Raw genomic sequence first — 13267 nt, forward strand, 5'->3', positions numbered from 1 at the left:
GCACAGTAATAAGGAATTCAGAAATTCCACCAAAAAAGCAAATAAGTTTGTTATAAGGAAATATTTAAAGGTCAAGTTGGATCAAGGGATGAATTATTTGACAAATACATACTATAAAAAAGAATTAAGAATGTTAGTTAACTCCTTGCATAGACAGTCTAAGTTGTAGTTCTTCCATGCAGTATCTTGTACTTCAATAAAAAAAAAAAAGTCACCACCTTCAACGATGCCAAACAAACCAACAAACCTGTACTAACAAAACTTTGTACTATGGCCAAAAGCGAATGGTTCACAGCCATTGGATCTATCAGAAAGGTCATTCTGAATGAAGAATGAAGTTAGTACAAGCAATCAGATCATGACTGAGAATAGGTACATGTATCTACACTGAAAAATGTATTTGTAAGATGTATGGGCCAAGAAAATGCTCCAAAGGACTCACACAGACTTCGGTTAAGGTCCTTCTCTCTCTGACTACAGCACTGAGGCACAGCTGCAACTTAACGTAATAATTTATAGAAAATCAGTTCCTACAATCTTTCGGCTGTAGAGCACCGTGATAAAAATTATGCAGATCTACTGTTAACAGATACTCAGTTTAAAGAAGGATACAAAATTAACTTTTACTCAGACTGAAATTATTGCTAATTGCCTAATGAAAAGTAAATCAGTCAAAAATCAATTTTTCAAGCACCTGCTAACATCCTGCTGCCAACTCAGTGAATCTTCAGCACCCTCTCAAGACTAAGCGGAGAACTGAAGAGACATTTCCTTTGTATGCTGCTGTTACTGGAAAAATGCTGGTGATTTGAATGAATATATGAAATACGAATGTTTCCCCAACTTGAAATCAATATATCTTTGACACTGCTTCTATCTCTGCAGTAGAAACCTTTAGTTTTTATTAATCTTTTTAACGGAGCGTGACAAACCTACCACCAACTGTTCTTTTATTTCAGTTTTATCACCAGTATTTTCACTCACTACCCCTCCTCACTCTCTCTCATCACAGTGAGTATACGCCATCTGTTTGAAAATGCAGAGTAAGCTTCCCACTTGGCTTCATCAGACAAATTCTAGTTTGGAAGTCAACTGAAAAGGAGAACACTTGGTCATAAGGTCCTCATTTACACCATGGTTACACACTATGTGAAGTGTTAGAAATCTCCAGGTTTCAAGTCATGCACACTCTATCAAGCAAAAGACTCTGTGACAGTCTTTAAGAAAAGGCAGTATTATGTTAATAATTCTCAAAAAGTATTAAATAAATCTACTTAGGATTAGGAGGAATCTTGAAGTCAGGAAAAGAAACTATTCCAGTAAAATCTTCTTCTTCTATAATATCCACTTTTACTCCTTCAGGATCCTTGAAATTACAATAGGAAAGAACCAGCAGTCACAGACCATTCTTATCAAAGGGAAAATCTTAATTCAGCAATTTCAGTGGGAGCCTGGCCATAATATATTTTTCTAAGAGTTTTGCTCATTTCACAGCATGAAAATAGAAATGTTCTAGAAACAACCCAGGCTGAAATTCTGATCAAACATTTTACTGTGGTTCCAACAATTAAAAGCTGCTACTACACAATGCTTAGAATTGCTAAAAAGTTATTAGACTAACAACTTCATTGTTAAAGGCTAAAAATATAGTATAGTAGATACTGATTATTTTTATATCTTAAATGAAATATCAGTATGAAAACTGTATATTACTAAAATTCCTCAAAAATCCTTTCCCCAGATATTAAAGGTAATTAATATTTTTTTCTTTCTTTCCATTCTGTAAAAACTTCAGATCTAGGACTTGAAAACCTCTATCTAACTGTGCAAAGTCATTTTTAGATTTTTTAAAAGATGTCTGGCTACCTGCAAACACGCCTAACAGTTTTATTAAATACTGATTCTGATGCTGATTTACCATCAAACTACATTGTCTTTGTGATCTACAGAATAATAATATCAAATTCAGTTACAACTTACCACAAATGTTAGGACAGTTGCTCGCCGAGCTGGCTGCAGTTCTTCATTCAGAGAGTAAACCCTGACTTTCACTGTAAGAGTTATTACAGTAAATCTCAAAGTCATACCATTATAGAGGCTTAAAAACACCCCAAACCCCAACTTTTTATCCCTACTAATCTTTTACGTTTTCAGTATTTCTAGAATGCTCTTGACCTTTTGTCAGTATGGTGTCCAAACAGTATTTATTCATGCTAGCAACAAGAGACCCTGCACCACCATTCATGTTGAATTATCACAGTGCAAGGTAATTTTTTGCCGCCACAATCCTAGCGTACCGCTTTTGTAGGAAGAGAGCTCAATCTACATGAAACCAGTGATTCAGTCACCATTTTTCACAAATATTTTTAGCATATTCCCAGGAAAATCTTTAACCCTTTGTGCCACAGATTAGTCATTTAGAGCGTAGAGGGCAGGGACTGAGAGGATATTGGCAGAAGTGATTAATTTCTACAGTATGATCAAGTAGTTAAAAATATTATTTGTTGATTAAAAAATTAAGTAGCAGCCAATGGCAATACAACCGGACCAAGAGCTTGAAGGACATTTAATCCTAATTCCCTGGCAAACTCAACAGACTTTAAAAATTAAATAACAGCCAAGAGAAATAAGCATTATTTACCTGACTGATCAGGAGTATAAACTGGTTTGTCTGTATGAATAAAAAGAAACCCATTCTCATAGGAAACAGGAATTTTTTTAAATCTTGTAAAATATGGAGAAACAGCTTCCAAATACACATAGTTGACTGAATTCTCTGTTCTTGGTAAGTCTGCTGGTTGAAGCTGGGGGAGGTAAAATAAAGATTTTTAAAGAATATTAAAATATTTTTCAAGTTTTTTTTTCTACAGTATTTTTTGTTGAGAAGAGTATCTGAATAGCAATTACTATCCTGTTTATTATTATTATTATTATTATTATTATTAAATAAAAACATCAACACCCACAAGGGCTTGTTCTTGCTTACGTCATAGATGAGTCTGGAGTATTAAGCTACAAACAGATATTTTGAAATTGTATATTTTATTTATATCCAACACTAGAACAGCAAAGTGCAACGACCAGTTATGAGGTTACGAGAGTACAAACGGTCAGACTTCCACTGATACACACAATGAATCCTGGCCACACCAAGGCTGCTGTTGCGGCCGGTAGTTTGGTGAAACAGCTACTTCGGCTGAAAACTGGGTGAGAAGCATCTCCTGGGAGGCATCACCCCAAGTAAAACTTTCTTGGTCATGGGCTTTCAGTAAAAATCTATTTAGCTTCCTGCACTCTTTGCCTCAAGAAAATTAGTAAAATAAAGCTTTATGGTGAAATCTGGGCCCCTTTGGAGCTTGTCACTGACAAACAGGACCAAGTCTTGAACCTTGGCTTAGTTACCATTTTGGCTCACTCCGAACAGTCAGTTGGCATATCTTGTCCACATTCAAAACTTCTCCCTTTCCTCCCTTTTCATTTTTTTAAAGTTATGCAACTACGATAATGTTTCTGGAATAGTTTGACTGTATGTTTAACTTTAGTGTCACTCCTTTATGCTCATTTTATCCAATGTAATTTCAATTTCAGACAAACTAAAATGAAATAAACTACATGTGGCAAGCTGAGAAATGGGGGTGCTAGGCTTCCCTTCCCAGTTTAAAAAACTGAAAACATATCATAATCTTTTCTAGCACTTATAACTAAATGTGACAGTAAAACCACTGCAAGAAAAGTCTGAATTCCTTACTGTTAAAGTTACAGCATCTTGGAATTTGTTGGCTGGAGTTAAAGAAATACGGCCAGAAGAATAAACAGCAAGCTTATCTGGAAAGCTTCTTATGGCAATATCGACTGGAAATTCCTTCTCATAACCAAAAGCTTGAACTACAACTTTCTCAGATGCCCCAGCTCGGAAGATCTTTGGTGCTGTAAGGACATATCTGTATACAGAATATAAAAGAATAAAAGGGTAATGGAACTGTACCTCTTTCGGATTTCTTAATTCTGTTTGTAATTCACTTACGTACACACCGTTAAAGCAAACAAGACAATCAGGCTGAATTATTCTAAGACACTCATTAAGAACAGTAGAGCCCCAGTCAGAATGATTTTTACGAGAACTGTAATGCAACATTACTGGGTAACAGCTTAGGTAGAGTAACGTTTATGGATTTGATTTTGCAGCTGCACAAAAGCATGTCTACTAAACCCAGCTATTTACATGGTAATACTTAATCCCTTTTGCCAAAATAAACCCTGAAACACTAATCTTCCAAAGAGTGCACTCGTGTAGTTTTCCCACCAGTAAAGTTCTTACTGAAGTAAGTGGGGCAACTTACAGTAAAGGCAACGTGAATAAATTTTTGCAGGATTACTCTAATTTCTTCAGTGCTTTATAAACTGAAGCGTGCACCATTCCACAAAAGCACCAGCCAGGCTTTAGTACCTGACCACAAAATGTATCTAAAATACATATGAAGAGCTGTTGAACAAACCATTTTATATATGTGCATCTTCTTTCCCTGAAATGCCAAAAGCACTTAGGCTGGCTCCTTTCTACACATCGTTGTTAACAGGTATAAGAATCAAAAAGGCACCGCTAAGTACAATTGTAATATACACATTTAAGTCAGCTTTCATCAAAGCTGTAGCAAAGTGTCTGTCTTCAGAATAGAAGAAATATAGAAAAGCTAATGAGCACCAGCTTTATTTCTTAACTTCTTTGCATGTCTATCTTGTGGCATGTAAGGAGATGACTCTACCTCTTTCTTTGGCAGCAAATGCAGTAATTCCAGAACCATCAGTCCTTTTTCTAGCATTAGTCCCACATACACTAGTGAGGATTTTGATTGTGAAAACACATTCGTTTGGATAGTACCTTTTGTATTAGCTCTACTTAAATTCTGTATCTATTTACCTAAAATAGCGGATAACAATCAAGCAACATTTCCAGTAAATTCTATATTTGCTTTACTTACGTTTTTGTTTGGCCAAAAGTCGTTCCAGAAAACATCAAGACAAAAAAATATATTAAAATATTCATAGCGTCCATGACAACAAACAGCAAACCATAGATGCTAATGATTCTGGATTGAACTGTTTGGTTCCTGCTGAAGATGAACAGAAATACCACTAACACATTTCACTTATAGTTAATTATTAATTGCAGATGATGTTTTACTAAAACATTACCGCCCCCTCCCAAGGAAGCCAGAACAGCTGAACTTAGGAATTTTTAAATTTAGGATTTCATTTTTTTAATATGTCCAGAGCAACCCTGTGTCAGTCCTAACTTTCCCTCTGTTTGATAGCTACAAACCCACAAAAAAAATTGCTTTCAGAGGTACCAAAAACCTCCCCAACAAACAAAAAATTAGATTTGTTTGTCCTTCAGGAAATAATTTTTATTTAAATCAAAGTTTTAAAATTTGCATCTGAAGAAAAAAAGCATCTGAATTCTCTAACATAACACACTGATATGTTTAGAGCAGAAATCTCAATCTTTTTTGTTTTGAAATAACTCTTCACTTGCAAATTTCTTGTAGTCATTTGCATTCCTGATTATGTCGACTTTCTGAGTGCTTCCACTACAAATAAAACTGCAATGTGAAAATATTAGGGCATGACATATCTATGACATGTACTATTTTAAACAGCATTTGCAGAAAAAACATTGGTGGCAAAACCTTTGCATGCCTGATATCTAAGCGTAGGACCTCAGCAAATAGGTTTATGAAAAGTTAAACTAAAGTTGTGCAAGACTTCTCAAGTTCAAACAAATACTGTAGCCAAGCTTTACGGGAAAGACATTTACAAAACTATGCCCGATCAATAGAAAATTAAATTACAAGAAGGCCAGCTTGGGCTTCTCAACATATGTAATAAACTACAAGGGAAGCAACAATGTATAGAATAAAATCTTACAAAATATAAGATGCTTAATACTACTAAAAATAATGGCTCAAATACCTCTTAGTAAACACCAAATAATGATAACTCATACAGTAAGTTTACCCATGTGGTATGTAAACAATAAGGAGCAAACAGCAAAGAACACTGGAAAGCACTTCAAAAGTCTAAAAATATTCTGAAATAATGTTTTTTAAATCTAATTATGTCCCTTCCCTATGTTCTTTTTCAGATATGGCCTACTGATTTTTCTACTCTGCATTTCACACCTAGTTGTGTAGACTCCAAACTAACATGGCCCAAAACCATTACAAGAGATTTATTTAAACACCTCTGTGAAAATGGTGGCAATTTAGGCCTTATACATTGAATCATAGAATCGTTTAAGTTGGAACAGACCCTTAAGATCATTGAGTCCAACCATTACCCCAGCACTGCCAAGCCCACCAATAAACCATGCCCCTGAGCACCACATCTACATATCCTTTAAGTACCTCCAGGGATGGTGACTCCACCACTTCCCTGGGCAGCCTGTTCCAGTGCCTGACAACCCTTTCGATAAAGAATGCTTTACTAGTATCCGATCTAAACCTCCCCTGGCACAACTTGAGGCCATTTCCTCTCACCCTATCACATTGAGTTTATTGTGATCAAAGGTAGTATGTATTTCAAATGTTACATACAATGTTCCAGAGTAAAACCCATCTACATACCATTTTACACTGATCTGTGATACATAATGTGTGATATGACACATACATATACAAAGCACATATGGAAAAAAACCCCAACCACCAAACAAAAAAAAAAACCCAAACAAAAAATGCAACAACTACCACCAGAGCAAGCTTTGTTATTTACGCAGTGACTTGGGCTTTAATTAGAACAAAACCCCTCAGAATCCACCCTTTCACAGCTGCTGGACGCTGAAGCAAAACGCCAGTGGCGGGAAGACACAACAGCGCACGCGCCGAAGAACCCATCACCGGCGGGAAAACGGCCTGGGCCGGGGGCGAGGCTTCGCGAGGGCCTGCCCCGCCCCTTCCCCGCGCCCGTCCGCCCGCCGCCGACCTACAACCAGACAAAATGGCGTCTTAAAGGAGCCGCAGCAGCTCGGGCCTGGCGGCCGGTGGAGACGACGAACGGTTGCCGGAGGAACGGAGGCGCGCGGGAGGCGCGTTGAGAGCCGGTGCCTTCTCTCGGGGTCGTACGGAGGCCGCCCTGCCCGTTAACGCCCCGCCGGCGAGCGGGAAGTGGTGAAACGGCGTTACCATGTCAACGCAGGTAATCAAAGCGGAGGCCTGAGGGGAACCGCCCTCGGCGGGCACAGGGATCACCCTTCAGCGAACATCGCCGCTCCCCGGCCGCCTCACCGCGGGTTGGGGGTGCGGCGCGGTCCCGTAGCCCGGCCCCGCGGAGGGGAGCGCTGCCCGGTGCTCAGCCGGCAGCACCGCGCCAGGCTGGGCGGCCGCCATCCCGTCAGGTGCGGGCCGGCCGCGGCGGGGGCACGGGGAGAGGCCCGGCGCTCAGCTGTGGCGCCCGCGGGCGGAGCGGCCGTGGCGGGTGCGGAGCCGTGAGGCGGGGAGGGGAGGAGGGAGCCTGCAGCACCGGGGCCCGTCTGCTCCCCGCCTGGGCGCGGGCTATCCCAGGGCACACCCCCGCGGCCAGGTCAGCCCAGCGCTCCCCCTTCCCCCGCTCCGACGTTTGAGTTCTGGCGTGGCTTTCTTTGCAAAAGCGCAATCTGTTCTCGAGAAACCGCATTAAAATGTCTAATTGCTCTCCTTAAAACATGAAGAAACTTCCCAAAGAGCTTTTTACTACCTCACCAACATCTTTTCCCCCTCTCTTGCCCCTTCCAGTCTCAGTTTCCTGCCCCGAATGAGCTGTGCCTCCAATTATTGAAGGAGAGTTCGTTCTTTCTTTAATCCATTTTAATGAAGAAAATTCTCTTAATTTAAGCCACAGTGTAATCACTCATATAGCTCAAAGTTCCCTTAAAAACATATGTTTCTATCTTAAAGAATATTTTAAAATGTGCTTTTTGTTTACTGGGTCTAGGTTTTAGTAAAAACCCATCCCTTGAAGATGGTTGCTACAAGGGCTTTCACGCACAGAATGCTTACAGCGCTGCCTCTACACTTACCCTTAGGAAAATATATTCATCACTGGGGCAAGTTTCTGTTCATTTTCTCTGGAATTTCCCAGGCAGTCATGGAATAACTTATTTGCAGAAAGGGGAACGCTGAAGGAATGCCAGTGCTAGACTGATTTTTGTTTTTCCTCTGCTGCCTTTTTTTTTTTTTTTTTTTGGCTTGTATTTGGTCTTCTAGCTGCAAAGCAGGTGATTTCTAGCTTTTGTAAAAATAATTGGGGTGCTAGTCCTCTTTTCCTGGCCTCTGCCAACTATGTGAGGCTGAGTGAGAGGACTTCCAGACCTGACAGACTTCGTGTAAGCTGTAAAATGCAGGACAGTTACCAAGATGAATTGCAAAACAGAAAGCAGCTCAGCTAGTTCCTGGTGTTGTGCTGTAGAATGGTGTAAGTGAACAGTTATACTATTCCTCCAAATATGTGTTAGCCTATGAAAACTGGAAGCTGTCACCCATTGGAGAATTGGGTTAGATGTGGGTTTTTTTTGGCATCATATTGCTGGAAGTATTTTCTTTTGCTGAAAAGAGAATTTTGTTGTCATGCAAACCCTTGAGATTTATGCTTATGTGCGGACTGATGTTTATTTCTGTTCTTCCAGATATTGGTCATATGATATATTGTATTTCTGGCAATGAAGAAGGGCTCGGTAAGAAAAGCATTATGTAGAAAAACACAGATGTCAGCTTCTCGGACACCTAGTCCAATGTCTCCTGTCAGTTCAAGTACCAGATCGCCATCTCCTCTTAGCCGACAAACATCTCCATCTCCTTGCAAAAGCACAGAGGGGAGGCACCAACAGCTTGATATTACGGCAGAAAACATAGAAGCTGCTTTTAAATACAAGTTCCATAAAGGTATTGTATAAATAACTGCTGGTTAAAAGTACATATTAAAAGCATAAAAAACCCAATGTTCTGTGAACCGTATGACTGAAGATGTATGATCTGTTGGAAAGAACCGTGGAAAACTTGCTTTCATCTTTTGGTACTCAAATGTGGAAATGATAGTAATGAAAGCTGTATAGAATAATGAGATTCTTACTCCTTACATTATGTGCCGGGGGAAGACTGGCAAAGAGATATGCATATTGTGCCTTTTTCAAAAGGTTATACCCGCTTACTCTTAACATGTCATTTCCTGTAAATGTTTCTGGTGTGCTGTTTCTTCTCATCCCTTGTAGGGAGGAATGACTTTCAATGTTTTCCCAGTATTCAGTGTGAAGTAAAAGACTGATAAAAAAATTACCAGTTCTTTCACTACTGAAACTAGTTTCTCTGTTTAATTTCAGGTGAAAATGGTGTTAGTCCAGGAGTTAGATACATTACTGAACCCCTTATAAAAGGTCTGTCAAAACAGGAAAACTTGGCATGTATAAGCTCACTGAATCTTTCTTCCCCAAAGGATGGGGACAAGAAATTTAAGGTAAGTTATCGAAAATAACTGGTAACTAAACGAAGTTAAAAATTTTGTTTTATTTTTTACTAAAGGTCTGACTTTAAGTGGATGTAAGCAGCTATATTCTAATTATGTTAGCCTATTTCTATGATCAGCTGCTGTTTAAAAAAAAACTGAGTGGAGACTTGTGCAAAAGAAAAACTTTTGGATCAGTGAGAACAAAGTTTAGAACTCCATCGCTTTGTCTACTTTTTAGCTTTTGGATTGTGTGGGTTTTGTTTGTTTGTTGTCAGAGTGTTTTTAATGGCAATTTCCCTTTATGTAGATGAGACAGGTCCAGTGTAAATTTAGAATCTAGTTTTCCTCTTCCAATAGTATAGAAGAGTGTACCTAAAGCAGGGTTTTAGAATTCAACAGTGAAACTATGATTAATAAAGTGTTAGAATGCTTTGTATTTTTCAATGAATAGGTGGTTGTTAAGAATAGAAATCTTTCTCATTAAAAAACAACTAAGCAAATTATTAAAGCTGCAGTGCTAATGGATTAATTTTCTGTTCTATAGTACATAGAAAACTTGGAAAAGTGCTTTAAACTAGAGACACTAAATCTGAGTAACAACCAAATAGAGAAGATTGAGAAGTTGGATAAACTGATGAAGTTGCGTGAACTCAATTTGTCTTGCAATAAAATCAGGTAAGCAGAAACACTGATGGCTTTGGTAAGCCCAGACAAATAAAGCTGACATTCTTTTGTGGTTTAAGTGAGTTCTCTCACAGGTGTGAACAGTTAAGGTGAATTTCCCATCACTTGTACATCAAGGCTAACAGGCTTTGGTGAGATCTTCTTAAAAAGATCATCTTAGGTATTAGAAGGATAAGTAGTTCTAGGAGATGCTGTTAGCATACCATGGCTGCAGCTAAACTTGTTTTCCTAGGAAGCCAAGCCAGAAATGCAAGTTTCCAGATACTATAATAAAGAATGTACAATAACCCAATTAAATGCATTAAAAAATTAATTAAACTCTTACTGCATATTATTATACGTAAATACAAGGACTTTGCTTTTAGGAGAAGAATCGGGCAGGCTGTAAACTCACTAAATGGCTTTTTCACTTTCACTGTTTTGACAGTAGTACCTCTTCTGAGTGGCATAAAAATGTTGAAGGGTAATGGCTCAGGCAATAGCAAAATTCTTTGTTGCCTTTAATTTTTCTGTTAGTGAATTCTGATCTTTACGTGAGACTGAGTTTGCAGCAGAGAATCTGAGATTTCAGTAGAGAAGTTAACAATAGGAAGTAAGCAAGACACTAGCGTTTCTACACATTGCATTCGCCCAACTTCCTCTCTCAACAGGAATTAAAAAGGTCAGAGTAGCTTTTAGCTACTGCTGTATCTTTTTGGACTTTAGTTATATACAGTTGGTTCCTACTCAAAAAATAGTACAGTCACAAAAGCGGATGCTAATGTACTTTTTTGTAATGCTCATATCTTTAGATGAATGCCCAAGTAAACTAAAAGCTAGTATGTTTTCCTCATTAGCTATATACTGTTTTAATGAAAACACTAAAAAATGCAGTTCTGCACACTATCACTTTACAGCTGATCCTTCCTTTGTATGGAAACACGTATGCAGACATGGCACTTATGGACATGGTTTAGTGGTGGACTTGGTTGTGCTGAGTTAACGATTGGACTCAAAGATCTTAAGGGTCTCCTCCAACCTAAAAGATTCTATGGTTTTGTAAAAAAAAACCCAAACCAACAAAACCCCACCTTTATTTGGTTCATCTGTGTCCCATAACATCGTCAGGAGAAAACAAAGAAAATTTCTGTATTAAAAAGGAATGACCACACATTAAAATAATTTTACTATTAAAATTAAGAGATTTAAAAGTAAAGGTTTTGCCACAGTGAGCAACAAAGTCTTGCTATGATTTTTGTTTTGTCTTCATGTAGTATTTGGAAGTAAGGTGGTGTAATTTAATTAGAATTGGGAGTCCATGGCAGTAAGCCACTGGTTTTGCTTATTTCTTGGATGATAATTATTTGAGACAGATTTTGCTGTGGTCTATCCATAATGCCTCAGTTACACTGTAAATTTGCTATGCTTCATGATAAGTTATGTTTTTCTTCTTATTTTCAGTAAAATTGAAGGTATAGAACATATGCAGAATCTACAAAAGCTGAACCTCTCAGGGAACGAGATTGAGCATATTCCTGTGTGGGTGGGGAAGAAACTCAGATCCCTGCGCATCCTTAATTTGAAACAGAATAAAGTATCATCAGTAAGTGATTACAGTTAGGAACAATAATCATTCAGAATCTTTTAATGAAGTGGACCGGTACATTTACATTGATTGACTTACCCTGAATAACTGCTTGTTCACAAAGTCTGTTGTGAAGTACAGCCATTGTGAGCCTAAGAAAGTTGTTTATCAGAAAAACACTCCATGCCAGGTATTCAGAACAGAAACTTAGATTGCATTGTTCAGGAAATCGTAAGTTTTTGGAAAGTTAAGAAAAACTTGGTGAGAAGGTGAAGGCTCTTGGCGTGTTATTGGTGGTGTCCCTTATGATAAGTTAATAGTATAGTTTTGGAGACCTGTAAATAATCTATTTGCTTATATTTTGCATGTAGGACATTACTAGATTTACTTCCGTGGTCCAGGTTAATTTCTTTTTTCTGTGGCTACAAAAGGGTGTCTATGAAATGAAGTCACTAATACAATTCCTGAAGGAGTCACGCTACTTAGGAGGAGAGATGACCCAGCTTTGTTTGAGTGCTCCTCATGATAAAAGCTCCCTTATGAATAAGTCTGGGGGAACGGAAGGTTATATATATTCACAGGCCTTGTTACCTTGAAATTTCTGAGCCCGAGCTTGATGAAATTTGCCCTCTTTGCAGGGGTATTTTTTCATAGAAGAAACAATTGGATTGTAGGAAGTTACTTTAGTCATAGTACTGTGTATTTTGGTAGGTCTTTAGAGGTTCCACATTAGCATAAACATTATCCTTTGAGATGGACCTAACATAAAACATTCTGTACAATCAGAAATTCAGTGATGAGGGCTTAATTGTTCCTGGAAGGATGTCTAATCATTTCTCCCTTTGTCTTTGATTTAGCTCCATGATATAGCTAAACTAAAGCCTCTACAAGATCTGACTTATCTATTCCTTGCTGATAATCCAGTTGTAAGTCTGCCTCACTACCGCTTGTACACCATATTCCACTTGCGAGCACTGGAAAACTTGGATGGATGGCCAGTGACAAATCATGACAGGCAGGAAGCTCTAGAGAGGTTCAATTTAGGTAACAGTAATGTGTTAGAACTAAAGTGAATGACACCAAATTTAAGTTTGGAAGGAAAAGATTTTTATATTTGAATTTTCTGTTTTGCTTTTCAGAAGAGATAGAAAAATTGGAGAGAGAGTTGGAAAACACAGTGAAGGAGATGGAGAACCTTAAACTTCACCAGTCCAAAGTGCTTGAGCAACTTCACCGTCAAGATGAGGTCAACAAATCATTAAAAGAAAAGACTTTGCGACAGAAACAAAGCTATGAGGACCTGCAAAGGGACCTGGACACCAAAAATGAATTGGTAAGATAATCACTTGCACTAAATAAACATTTGGAATAGTTTTGTTGTCAGAAACAGAGTTGTCAATGTGAGAGGTCAAATAGCTGGAGATTTATGTTTAAAATAAAGAGAAAAAAACTTAGGCACTTTAACTTTTTAGAGATTGATTATTCCTTGACCAGTAGTTCTTCGGTATTCTTTCTGTGGAAGAAAGTAAGTATTTTGAACCAGCA

At 38.3% G+C, this 13267-nt stretch overlaps 2 protein-coding genes across 10 annotated transcripts in view; one reads left to right on the forward strand and one right to left on the reverse strand.

Annotated features, from left to right (window-relative positions):
* C5 (complement C5) overlaps window positions 1-5265 on the reverse strand; it is a 29381-nt gene extending 24116 nt beyond the window's left edge. For both annotated transcript variants that reach the window (XR_012663455.1, XM_075111868.1), the window contains exons 1-5: window positions 4980-5265; window positions 3749-3941; window positions 2642-2804; window positions 1981-2051; window positions 1275-1366 (exon numbers count right to left, since the gene is read on the reverse strand). Coding sequence is in view for 1 of the 2 variants with exons in the window: in XM_075111868.1 (XP_074967969.1) it covers window positions 1275-1366; window positions 1981-2051; window positions 2642-2804; window positions 3749-3941; window positions 4980-5053 (593 nt within the window). In the remaining variant the exon portion in view is untranslated. The remainder of the gene's footprint in view (window positions 1-1274; window positions 1367-1980; window positions 2052-2641; window positions 2805-3748; window positions 3942-4979) is intronic.
* Window positions 5266-6968: 1703 nt separating this feature from the next.
* The window catches only part of CNTRL (centriolin), a 38872-nt gene continuing 32573 nt past the window's right edge, over window positions 6969-13267 (forward strand). For all 8 annotated transcript variants that reach the window (XM_075111858.1, XM_075111856.1, XM_075111859.1 and 5 more), the window contains exons 1-7: window positions 6969-7194; window positions 8660-8915; window positions 9350-9483; window positions 10019-10149; window positions 11599-11740; window positions 12580-12766; window positions 12862-13055. In XM_075111858.1, the coding sequence (XP_074967959.1) occupies window positions 8693-8915; window positions 9350-9483; window positions 10019-10149; window positions 11599-11740; window positions 12580-12766; window positions 12862-13055 (1011 nt within the window). In that variant the 5' untranslated portion in view covers window positions 6969-7194; window positions 8660-8692. The remainder of the gene's footprint in view (window positions 7195-8659; window positions 8916-9349; window positions 9484-10018; window positions 10150-11598; window positions 11741-12579; window positions 12767-12861; window positions 13056-13267) is intronic.

The sequence above is a fragment of the Phalacrocorax aristotelis genome, chromosome 17, assembly GCF_949628215.1.
Source record: "Phalacrocorax aristotelis chromosome 17, bGulAri2.1, whole genome shotgun sequence".
Lineage (NCBI taxonomy): Eukaryota > Metazoa > Chordata > Aves > Suliformes > Phalacrocoracidae > Phalacrocorax > Phalacrocorax aristotelis.